General features: G+C 48.0%; 1 protein-coding gene across 4 annotated transcripts in view; it reads left to right on the top strand.

Annotated features, from left to right (window-relative positions):
* LOC108313710 (TOX high mobility group box family member 2-like) overlaps positions 1-17,895 on the top strand; it is a 93,005-nt gene that overhangs the window by 47,130 nt on the left and 27,980 nt on the right. For 3 of the 4 annotated variants that reach the window (XM_037743350.1, XM_037743348.1, XM_037743349.1), the window contains exon 2: positions 12,107-12,172. In XM_037743350.1, coding sequence (XP_037599278.1) covers positions 12,107-12,172 — 66 coding nt within the window. Of the gene's footprint in view, positions 1-51; positions 147-12,106; positions 12,173-17,895 lie in introns of those variants that run through there. The other variant, XM_037743351.1, reaches the window with a different exon arrangement.

Raw genomic sequence — 17,895 nt, 5'->3', positions numbered from 1 at the left:
TAAATCTGCGGTAATGCAGACGGTGTGTGAGTTGCCATTGGCAGTACCAGGGAAGGAAGAAACACAGGCCTGCCAGGCCTCCATGCCATGCTATGCCAGGCGGCTGCCCTGCCTATCAGGCCAGGCCCTCTGGGCAGCTGCAGCTGGTGAGTATACTGGGATGGGACTAATTGGTGGTCCTGGGGGCAGATCTGCCTTATGATGGAGCTGGAGTTTCTGCCTACAGCCTATGAGAGCTGTGATCCAGCCATCTGTGAGGGGCTGAGGGACTGGTGCTGAGGCCAGCTGCCAGGGTCCCCAGGATCCCAGAAGAGAGATTCCTGCGTCATCACCATGCTCACCCCCAGCCTGCAAACTGGCTTCAGGGCAGAGCCCTAGTCTGGGATGTGGCCCTCTGTTTTGTTCTCTGCTGTTTCCCAGTACCCAGAGCAGCACCGTAGTAGGGCCTCAGTTAACATTTGTTGGATGAGTGAATGCCTTGTTACCAGACTCTTGCCTTCAACATATCCCTCTCCCTGCAAAGCCCATTTCTCCCATATCTATCACAGAGAAATGGATTTGGCTATTGCTGATGTCAACTCTTCTGTCTCTGGGGTTCTGGGTTAGGAGCAGATAATGACTAGGACAGCGGCTAGACCAGCACTACCCAGTAGAAATACAATGCAGGCCACATATGTGATTTTCAATTTTCTAATAGCCACATTCAAAAAAAGTGAAAAGAAGCAGGTGACATGAATGTTAATATGTTAGTTAACCCAGTATATCCAAAATATTAATATTATTCCAACATGTCATCAATATAAAACTACTGACAAGGTATTTTGCAATCCTTTTCATTGTCATCGTCATCATTGCTGCTCTGAGTGTCTGAGATTCAGCGTGGACTTCACACTGACCCACATCTCATTTTGGACTAGCCATGATTCAAGTGCTCAGAAGCCACATGTGGTGAGCGGCCGTCATTCTGGATGGCGCCGGTCTAGAAGGAGCACAGTTAGAGCCAAGAGGCAGGGGGCAGTGATTCCCACCTCCCAGAGGGGTCCGGGTGCCTGGCAGCCCTCATCTGCAGTGCTGTAGTGACCACTGCCATTTTCACCCTACCCCTCCATGTCTGTCTTTTTTTTTTCCCCACGATTATACTTTAAATTCTGGGGTACCTGTGCAGAATGTGCAGTTTTGTTACATAGTTATACACGTGCCGTGGTGGCTTGCTGCATCTATCCCCCCATCATCTACATTAGGTATTTCTCCTAATGTTAACTCCTAATGCCCCCACCCCCTGCTATCTCTCTCCTAGCCCCCCCACCCCCCAACAGGCCCTGGTGTGTAATGTTCCCCTCCCTGTGTCCATGTGTTCTCATTGTTCAACACCCACTTATGAATGAGAACATGCGGTGTTTGGTTTTCTGTTCTTGTGTCAGTTTGCTGAGAATGATGGTTTCCAGCTTCATCCATGTCCCTGCAAAGGACATGAACTCATCCTTTTTTATGGCTGCATAGTATTCCATGGTGTATAGGTGCCACGTAGATCTAGAACTAGAAATATCATTTGACCCAGCAATCCCATTACTGGGTATATAGCCAAAGGATTATAAAACATTCAACCATAAAGACACATGCACACGTATGTTTCTTGGAGCACTGTTCACAATAGCAAAGACTTGGAACCAACCCAAATGCCCATCAAAAATAGACTGGATAAAGAAAACGTGGCACATATACACTTCGATGTCTTTCATTGACTGAAGCAGGTGGCGCCATCCGAGCCAACGGTTGTTGGTGGTGGGGACAAGGGTCCTGCAGGGGCCCACCGCACTGGGCTCAATACAAGGCACACTCCCAGCTCCTGTGGCAGGCTGTGCCCAAGGCGTTGGTCCTGCCTCTGATACTTAAGGCCCCAGGTCCATAATCATGAGGTCACCTTCTCTGGTTCACGTGGCTTGGACGCAGTGGGAGTGGGAAGCCAGGGCGTACTCTTGGGAACCAGCAGCCTGGACTTGAGACCGAGCTCCGGCATGTCCTGGCTGTGTGGCCTTAGGCAGATCCCCGACACTTTCTGGGCCTCCAGTGTAGGGGAGGATTTTATCTGGATTTATCACCAGGCAGAATACAAATGTGCATTGTGCCTGGCAAAGCAGACGCACCAATCAGGAGAAAAACATTTTTGCAGAAAGATTAATATCTGATATTTTGGGAACAAAGCATGAAAGTCATTGTTGGGAAAAACTGGCCCTCACAGTTGGACTTTCTTACAATGACTTTAATTTGCAAATTGTATTTCAAATTACATACAGTGGGCACAGGCATCAAGGGTCTTCTCCGTGATGAAGACCTTAGAGATTCACACAAAGCCCCACTCAGTTTCTTCATCTACAGAAGAGAGGTAGTTACAGCAACTGGCAGCTTTCTTATGAGGATTCAATAATAAAATAAGAACTAGCTAACAATGATTGAGTGCCTTCTCTAGATAGGCAATGTTCTAAGCACTTTCTGTATGTTAATTTATGTAATCCAAATGACAGTCATACCCATTTTCCAGATGAGAAAACTGAGACACGGTAATGTAGTTTTTAAAAAAAAACCCAACAGCTTGAAAGCAACAAGCCCAGGATTTGAACCCTGGCACCCGGACTAGGGCCTGTGTTTGTATCCACTGTGCTATCTTGTTTCTCCAAGTGGTGATGGGCCTGGAGTTCATGTACAGGGCCCAGGTCAGGCTGAGACTGAGGCTTCCCAGGCCATGCTGTATCCCTGTTCCTCTTCCATCTGTACTGGCCTCTCTGCCTGGACCCCTCCCCCAGCATCTTCCTGACCCCCATGTGTATTTTCCCCGTGACGCTTCCACGTAAAACCGCACTCTCGGCAGGACCTAGGTTGCAGCTGCCTCTCTCTTCAGAGACGTGTCTTATCTGTGCAGAATGAGCATTCTCACAACCCGATGTGGGGGCAGGTGGGAGCAGTGTATGCTGCTTTGATTGTTTCCTCTTTAGATCTCGGTGAGATGCATCTCTCAGTGCTTGTGACTGACTAGGCTGAGGGCTGTGCATCCCTGCTCTTTGATCTGTGTCTCTGTGTAGACCGGGGGAGCAACAGCTTCTATAGAACAACTACTGCTTTGGTACCTGGGGTCAAGGCCAAGTTTGGACTTCCTGGGTGGCTTTGGGCAGGCTCTCGACTACTCTGAGCCTCACCTTGCTCATTGCAACAGTGGGGCTGCTCATGGCAGCCTTGGGATTTCTAGGGGGTTCCGATGAGATGACTGGGCACAGCTCTGGGTCAAGGGCTGGTATACAGTAGGTGCTCTTTGGCCAGTGCTCACAGCAGCTTTGGATGTCATATTCCCTGCTCCTTGCTGGGTCACCTCCTGTGCTTCCTACATCATGGAGCCTCCAAGTCACTTTTTCCAGATGCTTCTCTTGAAAGACCCTCTGCCTTGCTTCTGCTCCACTTGGCCAACCTTATCCTGGCCCTTGTCACATATGTCAAAGAAGAGGGCATCATTCAATATCGGAAGCAAGAAGCTGAATTCATTGACAAACTTTGCAAAGGTAGTCTCCCCAAATCAAGCAATAGCTGATCTTTGGAGAGATCGGGGAAGCATAGAGTTCTGGGATAGGAGGACTTTCAGAGCAGGAGGTTCTGAGATTGGCTGGCTGTCTCTGTGGTGAACACGTGGCTATTGGTAATAAGACTGTTATTGATTGTTTGACTTTCAGAGGTGGGCTGTAAAGCTCTCCATGACCAATGAAGATGAACTTTAAGCTGGTTTGGGGATTAATTGTTTGCAGCTTGGGACTGAGGTCAGAGAATGTCTTTTCCTTTGTAGATTTGGGGAATAGGAAGGTTTTGATCTCCCTCTGTAGCTGTCATCTTCTCCCAAGGACTAGAGGAAGTCAGGGGCTGTGTCGTCATTCTGGCACACCTGGTACCCAGCATGCTGTCTGGCACACAGCAAGCATTCACAAGACATCGTTCAATGAACGGTGACTGTTGCCTCCAAGTCATTTTGCTTTGATCTCTTTTCAGTGCCTTTGTGATGATCTATTTGCGTAGGTTTCCCAAGGGGCAGTGGCACAATTCACTTGGAGATCCCCAGTGGCTGGGAGCATATTCCTCAGCACATGATAGGTGCCCAGAGCATGATACAACAAAGGCACTGCCTGCTCTCTTTTTGCCTGAGCATGTTTGAGTGAGATCTTAGACCCAGGACCAAGAGTGGGGGTGAATGGGCGGAAGACATGGGAGGGGACAGGGTCAAGGTGAAGAGGCTGACCTTGAGCAGGAGGGAGACACTCTTTCAGACGAAAGCAAAGGAAGTTGAGATGAGCATGATGAGCATGATATAAATAACGTAGGGAAGCTTGGGAGAATTGAAGGAGTATCTGATGGCCTCAATTCTTCAGTGATGGAGGAGACAAGGTCGTCTGCTAGACTGAGGGAGATGGGGGCTGATAAGGGGATAAGAGTTGATATATAACAATGATAATAGGTAACATTTATTAAGCACCTGTCAAAAATTGTTAATATCTGTAACATAATGCTTAATAATGTTAACTCACAGCTGATGTCTGATAGCAGATACCAAGAACCTTATGAGGTAGGAATGTAGTTGCCATAATTGTTGTTTTGTAGTTGAGGAAACGGAGGCAGAGTGAAGTTAAAGCCAAGGTCACTGAGCTCGTAAGTAGTGGAATCAGTAGCCAGATCAGTGCTGTCACCCAGTATGTTACACTGCACGTAGGAGTTGAATGAAGTCCAAAGCTGATTTTAGATGAAAGCTTTTGGTTAGGTCCAAGAATATGGGTTTATAAAAGCCAGTTAAGGTTGGGGTTGTAGCCAGAAATAAAGACCTAGAAGAGGTGGATTTCAGTAGAGAGAGAAAGGGAGAGTGCTCCAGGCTGGTGCTGGATCCATGTGTAAGAGTAGGGGCACTTGCTGAGCACAGTGGCTCACGCCTGTAAGCCCAGCACTTTGGGAGGCTGAGGCAGGCGGATCACTCGAGAGCAGGAGTTCGAGACCAGCCTGGCCAACATGTGAAACCCTATCTCTACTAAAAATATGAAATTAGCCAGGTGTGGTGGTGCACGCCTGTAATCCCAGCTACTCAGGAGGCTGAGGCAGGAGAATTGCTTGAAACTGGGAGGTGGAGGCTGCAGTGAACCGAGATCATGCCACTTCACTCCAGCCTGGATGACAGAGCAAAACTCCATCTCAAAAAAAAAAAAAAAAAAAAAATGGGGGTACTGGAGACTCCCTTTATACTGAGGACCCCACAGGAGCTGAGACTCAGGGCTGTCATGGAGGGTCCTGGATACAGGCTAAGTGTCGTGGAGTCACTGCGGGTTTTGGATCTGAGGAGTAAAGTGATTGCCCAGAGATCGCTAGTGATAGCCAAGGTGTAAGGTGGATTGTGGGATGTGTGTCCACACCAGCATGGGTTTGTGGTGCCTGTGTGTGCCCCCACGCTGTGCATACTGCATGCATCGTATACCTTTGTGTTCACCCTCAGTGTACTCTTAGGGAGGCTGAGCAATAGGCTGTTGCACGTGATTGAATCAGAGGGATGTAGCTGGTGGGGAGACCAGAGTCACCCCAGGGGTACTGACTGTGAGACTGTGTGGAAGGTGACCGTTTCTGTTATGACAGGGAGTGCTGGAGAAACAGCAAGTCCATGTACATGTTATGAGTTCCGTGCTTAGAGGTGTTGAATTTGAGGTGCTTATGGGCAAATGGGGGAGACAGCCAGGGAGAAAACTATATCTTGGAATCTGGAGGTGATTTGGCTGAAGATGAGGATTTGAGAATGGGTGATGTTGCAACCATGAGTAGCCGTGACATTGTCCAGAGAAAGTGTGAATCGAGTGACAAGGAAATGCCAGACCCACATGTCTACCCGCCTGTCCACTCAACCCATTGGACACATCTAGGAACCCACACATCCAGGCACTTATCCATGCGTCCCCAGCACCCTCCCACCCATCTGTTCATCTCATCCACTATCCCAATACCCTTCCCATGCACTTGTCTGTTCACACGCAGCCATCCCATTTCATCCGTCCATGTATCCACTGCTGCCTCTCATCCCAGCCATCCCATCCACACATCTGTTCACCCCTCCCTCCATTCCTCCATCTCATTAATAAACCATTCATTAATAATCATTTTATATTACATGTTGAAATCATGGTATGAATATTTTGAGTTAAAATATATCATTAAAATTAATTTTATTGTTAATATTTTAGAACTGTGGCTACTACACTTAAAAATAACGAAAAGAGTATAAGCGAACTGTCGGTAACACAAGGAATCAATGCTTGAGGGGATGGATACCCCACTCTCCATTATGTGATTATTACACATGGCAACATTGCATGCCGGTGTTGAAACAGCTCACGTACTCCATAAAAAATCTGTAGCTACTAGAAAATGTAAAATTATATATGTGGGTCACATTTGTAACTTTTATTATATTTCCGTTGGACAGCGTTAATTTGTACAATCCCTCACCTGTCTGTTAATTCACCGATCATCTATCACCTATCACCCATCTATCTACCACTCATCCATCACCCATCTCTCCATCACTCATCTGTCCGTCATTTATCCACCCATCCATTCATCCACCCATCTGTCCATCCATCCCGTCCTTTACATCATTCCTCCTTTCCATCCATTCATCTACCCACTTATCACATCTGTTCACCCCACAAATATTTTATTTATACCTGTCATGAATCAGTAACTCTGTGGTCATAAGAATGAGAAAACTGAGGCTTAAAGCAGTTCAGCAGTTTGCCCAAGGAGGCACAGATGGACCTGGGATCTGACTCTCTGAGATCAGAGCTCTTCGCATTGGCTGCCGATTTGCTAAGTTTCCTGAAAAAAAAAAAAATCCTTTGGGGGAACATGGTGTAGCTTAGGTTGTGGGGTGGCTGTTGGAATAGGGGCCTAGGAACTCTTTTCCCTGAGGGGACCACACAGGGAAAGGAGAGGTAGGGGAGAGATAGACTCCTAGAAGCCCCTGTAAGCTGTGTCTCTGGTGGCCGTCATGAAAGGGTTATCCCTACACATTCGATATTTGCAAAAATGTGGGTTCTTTCAGATTCCAAAACTCATTTCCATGACAAAACTCTTGGGAAGAGAAGATGAAGGCCTGGCTTTTGCAGAACAATCTTCCAGCTGTAATGAGGACTGAAGATGGCAATGGGAAAAGGAATTATAATTAGAATATGAAATGGGGAAAATTAATCTATTCCAGTCACTGGTAAGAGGATGTTCTCCTGGCGTTCATGGAAATTCTTAAGCTGTTGTTTCTCCCTACATTTTTTTCCCTCACATTTTAAAGCACAGGGGAGGCTGTGTGGTGTGAAAAAAGACTTTTGACTAAGAAACTGATAAATTGTGAAATATGCGTTGAATTTAAGTTCATGTGCATCTTTGCTTCGTATGTCTTTCTATGCACACGCAGTGTTTGTGTTCACATTGATGTGAGTTACATTTAAGTGGCTGCAGATGCATGGCATATTTATACACATATGTACACACCCTGCTTTCTTCTGTGTGCCTGCTGGGGTTATTGTGTACCCAGTCGTAGAAGGGTCTGTGATATGGGCACACTCATGCTTGTGCTGTGTGTGCATTGGTTTGTGTTATCCATGGACGTGGTACATGGGTGAGTTGAACGCTTCCGTGTTGAAGGCTGTGCTTATATGACATGGGTCCACACAAATGTGGGCTTGTGGTGTATGTGTGTGCTGCCCACGCTGTGCACATGGTGTGCATCATATGCCTTTGTTCACACTCAGTGTATGCACTGCAGTGGGTGTAGATGTGGGTGTTTTTGATCTTGTCTGTGCACATGTGGAGGAGATAGCCCTGCTGTGTCTGAGGGCAGAGGTGACTTTGTGACCTCTCCCCTTGGCTTCCAAGTTCATCTATCCAGAAAGGGTCCCAAATGAGTAGGGACTGAGGGGATAAGCCCCTGGCCCCAGAGCCCAGCAGCCGAGCCAGGGGGAGCCTTAGAACCCTCAGTGTCCCCCAACTACTCCTCTGTTCCCTCCAATGGTTCCAGTGTGGTGGAACCCTGGCAGAGGTGGGCAGAGAACAGGCCTCCTCGCCTCCTCAGGGCCTCTGCACATGGCTGCTTGGCAGCTGGTCCTGAGCCCAGCAGGCTCCAGGGCACCATGCAAGGTGCCCAGGGGTAACTGAACCGAGGGGACCCAGACCCTGCCTCGGGAACCTCTGCCAACTTCTCAAGTGCCCTTTGAAAGCCAGAAGCAAGCTTTACTCCAGCACGTGGCAGCTCTTTCTTAGACACTGGTTGAATAAAGGAGTGAATGAATAAGACAGTCTCTGATGACCTCATGGGACCCCACTGCCCTCCCCCTCGCCTGCCCCTAACATACTCGTATTGGAGACCAGGCCCCCTTGCCCTACCTCTCCAGCGCCATTCCCACCGCTCTCTGTGGATAATTCCTCTTTCTCCTGAACCTCTAACACACTTACCAGGCACCTGTTACCCGCAGGCCCCAGGCAGACTATTGCTGATACAGTAGGATCTAGAAAAGCACTGGTGCCTGCTGTGAATGCACTTGCAGCTAGTGGGGCAGACCAAGCAGAAGCAATCCAACAAGGGACTTCTAAATCCCATCTCTCCCCAGCTGTGTGATCTTGGACCCCTGCTTACCCGCTCTCCACCGGTTTCCTTGGTCTTAGCAGGGAAAAGGATACTTTCTTCATTGGGTCATTGTGAGGATTAAATGAGGTCTTTTATGTAAAGCATTTTGCTCAGTGCCAGGAATATTCAGTCACCAAATATTTATTGGTTGCCTACTGCACATATCAGGGAATGAAGCAGATGGTGGCCGGGGCCTTGTGGTGGCTCTATTCTCACCAGCATTTGATAAATGGTGACCATTCAAAGGTTTTTTGGACATCTTTCCATGTGTTTCTTATGCATGTTCCTATACCATACTGTTCGATTACTATTGCTTTATAAATTGTTTCAGACACTTCACTAAACTTGATGCTCGTCCATTTCCAATTATTCTTTCTATCCGGGTCTACTTAAAAGTTACGTGGCTGGGCGCGGTGGCTCATGCCTATAATCCCAGCACTTTGGGAGGCCGAGGCGGGTGGATCACGAGGTCAAGAGATCGAGACCATCCTGGTCAACATGGTGAAACCCTGTCTCTACTAAAAATACAAAAATTAGCTGGGCATGGTGGCGCGTGCCTGTAGTCCCAGCTATTCCGGAGGCTGAGGCAGGAGAATTGCTTCAACCCAGGAGGTGGAGGTTGCGGTCAGCCGAGATTGTGCCATTGCATTCCAGCCTGGGTAACAAGAGCGAAACTCCGTCTCGAAAAAAGAAAAAAAAAAAAAGTTACGTGTGGTTTATTAAAAGTTTTACTTTTGTCAAAATAACCAATGACCATGGTCACACATCGAGTCAAGTAGCCAGGAGCTTTTGCTGAAAGCTTCCCTACCGTGCCCAATTTATAGCCCCATCCCTAATGTCAGCCTCTGCCAGGCTCTGGGAGATTTGGAGATGACCAGGACACAGTTCCAGCCTCCATGTTGCACCCACTCTGGGACAGATGACAAATGTGGAGATAGTTTATTCTGTAAGAGGAACAGCCAGAGGAGATGAGAGCATGGCAGGCCTCCTGGAGGAGGCAGCCTCTGAGCAGGGTCTTGCAGCATGAGCTCTGGATGCAGTGTGGTAGGTGGAGTCCTGCATTTGGGATCAGTGCCCAAAGTCTAGGCATGGAATAGCCTTGTCTTTTAATCATCCAGCAGTCACTGGGGCACTCTCCCTGTCCCTGTTCTGGGGAAGCTCTTTGGTGCAACCATCAACCCAACTGCCTAGATGGGAAGATAGGCCTGGTCAGAGGCAATCTGAACGTGGTAGTGGCTGCTTTATTTACTTATTTCACAAACATGTATTGAGTACCTTCTCTGTGCCAGGCACTGTTCTAGGAGCTTAGGAGGCATCAAGGTACAGATAGACGAAGGTCCCTGGTTCCTGGGAGCCTCCATTTTAGTAGGAGGACTCTAACTGTAAGCAATGAATATAGTAAATGTAGAGAATGCTAGAAGGTAACAGTGGCTATGGAAGAAAGAGGGCATCAGGAATGCTGGTAGAAAGGGTGGCGGGCTCTCAGCCCACAAGGGCTGGGGACTGGCGTCTGAGCCAGTTGTCAGGCACAGCTTCTCTGAGTGAAAGGGGCTGGGTAAACTGACATTCACATGGTTACGGCGTGTGGATTTCTACGGCCTCTGTGAGGGCCCTGGGTGATGTCTGTCTAAATTTCAAATGTACATACAGTTGGACCCAGCAATTATACACATAAATCCTATAGATAAACTCACACCCATGCTCAATGTCAGATGCGCAAAAATATTTATGGGAGCAATATCGGGATAGCAAAAGACCAGCAACGATGCAACTACCCATGTGCTCAGCTAAAAATATGTGTTATATCCATACTGTGGAATCCTAGGTACAGAAGAAAGAATTATGTTCCGATAGAAAACATTTTCTAAGATGTGTTGCTAAGAGAAAAAGAAAGTGCAGAACGGTACAGCCTGCTGTCATGAATAGAACAAATGACTCCAAAATGTGTGTATGTAGACGGTCTTTGAAAGGATATAAAAAGCTGTTAGACATTGCCTCTGGAGAAGGACAGCGGATGGCTGGATGTGGGGTAGCATTGCTTTTTGTATTCTTGCAATTTTGAGCTATGTGAATATATCTGAACACAGAAATGGTTCAATGAAAATGAATGGCTGTTTGCTATTGGTGCCCCGCCCAGAACCCTTTACTGACCAGCACAGACGTCTCCCGTCTGTCTTGAGCACGGGCTGGCTGCACATGGCTCACAGCCAGTACAGTTCTCTGAGGAATCGTCCTTGGACAATTGGGGACCCCTTGCTCAGAAGGTTATGCCTCCCCATGTCCCCTAAGGGTAGCCCATGGCCAGTGACTTCCTAACCTGGGCTACAGCAGCCTCTCTTTGCTTCGTGTTGGAACTAAAACTGCAGTGCAATTCATGCCCCAGAGCTCCCCACTGGAAGAGGCTGAGGGAAGTCTTCAGCCAAGACCACATCCTTGCTTAGCTGCATCCACTCCTGTCCAGCTTGCCTCCCAAGCTTACAGGTTATTCCCAAGAAGTACTTCCTTAATTACCACATGCATCTGAACCCTTGCCTCAGGCTCTGCTTCTAGGGAACCCTATCTAAGACACCTAGCTCAAGAGAAGGGAACTAACGAATTAAGTGCCCTCCATGGTAATATGTTGAGTTAAGTGCTCTACTGTGCAACATCCTATGAAGAGGGGCCTACAGGCATCATTCTCATTTAACAGATGAGGAATCTCAGAGGTTGAGATACCAGCTTGAGATCATACTTCAGGGCAAAGAGGGAGGCAGGGGTCCCAGAGCCCACACCTCTTCCCTGCACCTGCTCCTGAATTTTTAGGCCGATTTGAAGGGAACTCTTCCTGAATCCAGACTTGGCAGCTTCTCTGCACATGGGATGTAGTTCCTGTACATGTCTTTACCAGTCCTCACTGCCTGTGGCCAGGCATGGCCCTAGTGGCTGGGTGGCATAGGTGATGGGGCAAAACCACTCAGGATGGCAGACTCAGAGGGCATGTCTGGGGCAGGCTGTCTTGATCCCAAGGCTCTGGTGTTCTTGGCCTCCCCCAGCATGTGGGATTCCAGCTTTAGCTGGTCACCCGATATCATTTTGGTCAAGGGAGGTGTTTGCATACTTCCAAGGATGGGCAGCTCAGCGCCTGACAAGGCAGCCTGCTGTGTCTATGTACAAGGTATAGAGGGCAGAAAGATTTTCCTATATTCATTTTAAGTGTGTTTAACAGCGTGAACCTGAGCACTTGAGGGCCATGGAATAGGGGCTGCTCCTTCCACCCTAGAGGGAGCCCTGCTGAAATGGAGCCTTGGGCATCCTGGGCTCTGATTTGGCTTCTGTAGCCCCCACAGATCCCTGCATTCAGCCCCCTGGCCTCCTCTGGCTGCCCCTCCTGGTGCCTTCCTGAGAGTATTTTAATCAGAGCTGCTTCTCCCTCTCTCTCTGTTCTAGCTTGATGGTGACAGTGCCTACGTGGGGATGAGTGACGGAAACCCAGAGCTCCTGTCAACCAGCCAGGTGGGTGCCCCGTCCCCCCTGAATGGGGGTCTAAGCTCTGGGCTGGCTGGAGCCAAGCTGTTCCTGGGTGGAGGTGGGGGGTGCAGAGTGGGGCCAGCACAACCCACTACTGTCCTCTCTATGAATGATCAAGAATAGCAATTGAGTCTCCTCAAAAGGCACAGTCAAAGTGGGACTATCGTGTTGTCTGTAAATCAACTACCTGGCTACTGTTGGCTTAAAATGGACTGGGAACCTGATGAAACTTGAAATGTTTTACCCACACTCCCCATGCTTGGGGGAGCTTTGCAGCAGGAGGGAGGTGAGGTGCTTGCTGCTCCGTGCCTCTTGCCACTGCACAGCACCCATGGGCACATGTTCTGATTTGGATGCACACATGCCCATGCATAGGCATGCACTGTGCCCCTGCCTGCTGGGAGTTGTTGAAGGCCACAGGGGAGGGTTGTGGACAGGGCACAAGGGAGGGGAGCAGAGGCTTCCTGTGAGGGCCTTGCCAGAGGCAAAGGAAGCAGAGTCATTCCTGCGCAAGGCTGTCCCAACCCTATCCCGGCCCTCTGGGGGTCAGAGATGCCAGTTGAAATCAGATTTTCCACTGAGAGCCTGGTCTTTGAAAATTAATGTTTCTCTCAGCTGGGAGCATCCTCACTATAGACTCTTATGCCACAGAGGGTCCTCGATGCAGGTCCAGGGAGGGTCACCCTGCAGAATGTGATGCCAGGGTGGGGCCTCACTGCAGGCTGGCACTCCAGGGACGGTCCTCACTGCAGGGCAGGACCCTGGGGAAGGTCATCCCTGCAGCATGTGATGCCCCCGGTAGTCACTGCAGAATGTGATACCAGGGAGTGTTCTCAGGCATCGTGGAGGATGGTTTCCTAGGCGATGGTGCTTGCTGGGTGGGAGGGACCAGCTCAGGACACTGATTGGAGGGTTATAGCCGCTGAGAAACTTGGGAAGCTGGAGGGCAACTCTGGCCCTGGAGCTGACCTCTACCCTCTGTCTCTACCACTGGGGGACTATGGCAGTCCAAGTTGAGTGGCCCCTCAGCCATCAGGCTGGGCACATATTTTCCAGCTGGGGCAATGGAAGCCCATTAACTCATAAATATTTATGTCCACTATTCTGTGACAGGTCCCATGGAGGCCATAGATGAGTAAGACATGGGCCTATGGCCCTAGGGAGAACTACTAGTGAGAAAGACTCTGTAGTTTCGGTGGGGTGTGGAAGCTCTGCTGCAGGATCGCTCTTGCTGCTGGGGACACCATACCATGCCCCACTCTGGCCTGTCCCTGAGTAAGCATCATGCTGCTGCTGCAAAACTGTCTTTATATTGCATTGATATGCACCAACGTGCACAACTGGCGGACAAGACTCCAGGTCCCAGAAGTGGTTATTTTGGAAGAGTCCACTGATGTCATTTAATTGTACATAATCAATTGAAATGTGGTCATCTCAGCAGACCAGAGTTAGCCCTGACATCTCATCTGAGCCTTTTCACAATGTTTGGATAGTATTTTGGTACTATATTGAGCCCTGGTTTTCAGAACTATATTATGGTGAATTCTGTTCTGGAACCTACTAGAAAGCATTGGCAATGTCCTTCTACCAAGAAGGGAAAGTGGGACTCAGTGGGACTCTGTGTCTGCTCCAGGCCTGGGCAGAGGGGAGCCCCGTCCTTTGGAGAGGAGACTTGATACAAACAAATGTCTCCCTCCCCAAACCATTAACAGTCATATCCTCAACAATTTCCTAAATACTTTGCAGCTTGCAAAGCCTTTTTGTCAATGTTTATTTCAGCTAATCTTCACAACAGCCTTGAGTATGAGTAGACATTATTGTTCAGTTCATTTTATAGATGAGGCAACTGAAGATCAAGAATGTTGGCTGATTCAATCAAGGTGACTCAGCCAGGGAGCACGAGAGCTGGCATTTGAACTTGTGAGGCTCATGCTCAGAGCTCCACAAGCTTCCCTTGCCTTGTCACCGACTTGCCTCAGCCTAGATATCACTTCTTCAGGGAGCGCGTTGTGACCTCCACATTAGGTCGCCTTTCCATGATTCTCATTAAATGGCACCAGGTCTTTTAAATTCATGCTGTTTGTCACTGTGGTCATCTACTGATCTTGTGATGACTTGGTTTAATGCCTGATTTCCTCCCTAAACTGTGACCGCCCTGGGGAAAGGATCTGGTCTCTCTTGTCCAATGCTGTGTATTACAGTGGAGCATAGTGTCTGGAACATTGAGAGCACTCAGGAAATATTTGTGTAATGAGTGATGGTAGCCTGCTCTTCTCTGAACTTCAGTGTCTCTAACAGTGGAACAAGGTGGTTGGACTTCCTGAGGGTCCTTCTAAATCTTTTATGCTGTCACCAAGAGGGTCTCTCTAACTTAGCACTTTATGAAGAAGATACCGAAATTCTCTGAGGTTAATTAAATGTACCCAGTGGCATGAACCAATCTTAATGTGAGCCAATTTTGCAATTGCAGTCTAGATTTCTTACAGTGTATCCATTAGTTTTTGCTGCATAACAAACACCTCAAAACTTAGTGGCTTAAAACAACAAATGTTTATTTACTTAATGATTCAGTAGGTCCGCAATTTGACTGGTTTCAGCTGGGCGGTTGTTCTGGCCTTGCCTAGGATCACTTTAGCAGCAGCAATACACTGCCAGATCAGCCGTGGGCTGGTTGGTATGGGAGGCTCGCCTCTGCTCCACATGGTCTCTCAGCCTCTAGCGGGCTAGCTCCAGGTTGTTCACGTGGTAGGAGAAGGATTCCCACAGCAGCAAGAGCAGAAGTTGCAAGATTTCTTGAGGCCTAGGCTTGAAATAAATACACATCTATTTCCAACACATTCTATTTGTCAAAGCCAGTCACAGGACCAGCCTAGATTCAAGGAATGGAGAAATAGCCTCTACCACTTGATGGGAAAGGCTGTAAAGTATTGTGGCCTTTTTCAAACTACCACATGTGGGAAACAAATAGGATATGATTCATGCTGATTTTATTTGAAAAATAACTTAGACTTTTCTGGTACATACAGCTCGTACCGCTCAGTGGGACCCTACTGGCTTCTAGTCTTTAATGATGAAAGTCCTATATATTTCCTTCCTGTCTTTTCCCTGGAGTGCTTCTTGAACTCACACCACACACACACACACACACACACACATACACACACACACACACACACACACACACACACACACACACACACACACAAAAAAAAAAAAACCACACACACACACATACTCTCACACCACACACACAAATACCCTCTCATCAACTTCAGGAATTGTATTGTCCCAATTACTGGATTAAGGATTGACATAAACATTTGGGTAAAATGAAGCTCTCATAGCCACTAGAGGATTTAGAGGATAAACACTCTAAATGGCATAAAATACGTTTTATAAATACAGTTAAATACAAGGTTTACCCAATCAGCAAATGTTTATTGGGCACCTGTTATATGCAAGGCTCTGAATATGAGTGGAAGCCATTTATGGAAAACATTTGCTTCCCGAACATCCGATCGATTTTTTTTTTGTTGTTGTTTTTTTGAGACATAGTCTCACTTTGTCACCGAGGCTGGAGTGCAGTGGCCCGATCTTGGCTCACTGTGACCTCCAACTCCCGGGTTCAAGTGATTCTCCTGCCTCAGCCTCCTGAGTATCTGAGATTACAGGTGCCCACCAGCACACCTGGCTGGTGTGTGTGTGTGTGTGTTTGTGTTTAGTAGAGACAGGGTTTCACCGTGTTGGCCAGGCTGGTCTTGAACTCTTGACCTCAAGTGATCCACCCACCTAGGCCTCCCAAAGTGCTGGGATTACAGATGTGAGTCACTACGCCTGGCCCAGAACATTCAAATCATTACAAACCTGCTTTATAATGTAACACTTCTCCTGAAACGCCACCTTCTTTACTTAGAAACGGCAGCTGAGACAGAGGCTCCCTAGGGTATGTATTAGCTGACTGTCCCTTTTTGAAAACTTTCACAGCAGGCCTGTGGGCTTGAAGTTTCTTTTGCAAATGCATGCTCCATTGTCTGGTTTTTGCAAGTCTCCACAGAAATTTTGGCATAGCTGCTTTAGCTTCTACAAATGATCACTACTCCCTCTGCCTCCGTGGACCTTGGATTACCTTTTACCAGACTTGCCAGGGTGGTCTGAAAATGAGATCTAATTCTCAGACAGGGCTGTATCCCTGTCAGCAGCTTCAGAGGGTAGTTGACCTGGTAGAGGTCAGTTCTTCCCATTCGAGAGCAGACTCTGTCCAGGAGTTACAGGAATGGATATTTCCTGGTTATGTGACCCAGGAAGAGTCTCCTCCTTCCTGGGATGAGGCGAGGAGGAAAGGGAGTGGGCTTGGGACTCAGCAAACCTGGATTCAAATTCCAGCTCCTCCATGCCACAGCATGGGCCGGATTTCCTTATGCAAGTGACAGCAGCTTCCTATCAAATGGGAGGAGTAGCGGCTACCTCCTAGAGTGTCATCAGAAGTAAATGAGGTGTGTGTGTTATGGATTCTGTTGCTGCCTCACCAGAGTCCTGCTCATCATTCAGCTGCTGTGAGTGTTGGCTGCTAACTATTCACAGCTACTCCTTCTTTGGAAAATTGGAACTGTGAACTCGGGAGATAATGTAAGGGGAAGTCTAGAGACTGATATCCTTATCTCAAGGAGAGACCAACTTTGCAACTCCTCATGGGCTCCAGCTAATCCAGCCAGACTCCAGCTGAGGCCAGATCCTGACAGCGCTCCTCCCCTGTCCTTTCCTGCCTCCCTTCCCCCCTTCTTCCGAGAGTCCTCCTCCATCAAACCACTTTCACAGGCGCCCCCCTCTCAGGCTCTACTTCAGAGGAAGCTAAACTAAGAGTATGTAAAGCACCAGCGTTTGGAAAAACCAGCTATGACTTATTTTTATTTTCATTACCATTAATGATGCTTTGGTCACACAAGAGCCTCTGGTCACCTCTTGTGCTCATTTACAACTTGGTGTTTTTGTATGCATTGTTTCCTCCGATGGGAATCCCCTAGTGTTTTTCAACCAACAAATGCCTATTTGTTCCTTCAGGGGCACTGCAAATGTCACCTTCTCATCACAGCCTTCCTGGCTGTGTATAGAGTTTTCCATTCTCTTGGCTCTGATACCACTTCTGCTAAAGAGCTTGCTCACATTTTTAAAGGAATTATTGAAAGAACTTGTGTGTGTGTGTGTGTGTGTGTGTGTTAGAGTTGGGGGAGACAGACTGAATGACATGATCAGATTTGCAGTAGTAAAAACTCCCATGACAAGAATGAATACAGGGAGACCAAGTGGGAGGGTGTGGTAGTAGGCCAAGCAAAGGATTTTAGTTACCCTAGATTGTGGCAGAGGGGATGGAAAGCAGTAGATGAACTGGAGATGGGTTTTGGAGATAAAATTGGTGGGTCTTGACAATGATGGGCATGGAAGGAGAGAGAAATGGGGGAGTAAAGGATGACTCAGGCTTCTACCGTGAGCCCATTTTCAGGCATGGTGGTACCTTTTTCTGAGTTGGGGAAGCCCTGAGCAGATGCAGGTTTGAGGACGTCAGACTTGGATGTGTTACATTTGAGATGCTCATCCAAGTAGAGATGTTCAAGTAGGTAGATGATGGTACAAATCTGGAGCTCATGAGAGAAGTAAATTTGGAAATCTTCAGCCCATGATGTCAAAACCTTGGGAGGAAGGAGATTTATGGA

This window comes from Cebus imitator, unplaced genomic scaffold (assembly GCF_001604975.1).
Source record: "Cebus imitator isolate Cc_AM_T3 unplaced genomic scaffold, Cebus_imitator-1.0 Scaffold141, whole genome shotgun sequence".
NCBI classification, from domain to species: Eukaryota; Metazoa; Chordata; class Mammalia; order Primates; family Cebidae; genus Cebus; species Cebus imitator.
This window is presented reverse-complemented; position numbering and strand designations above follow the sequence as displayed.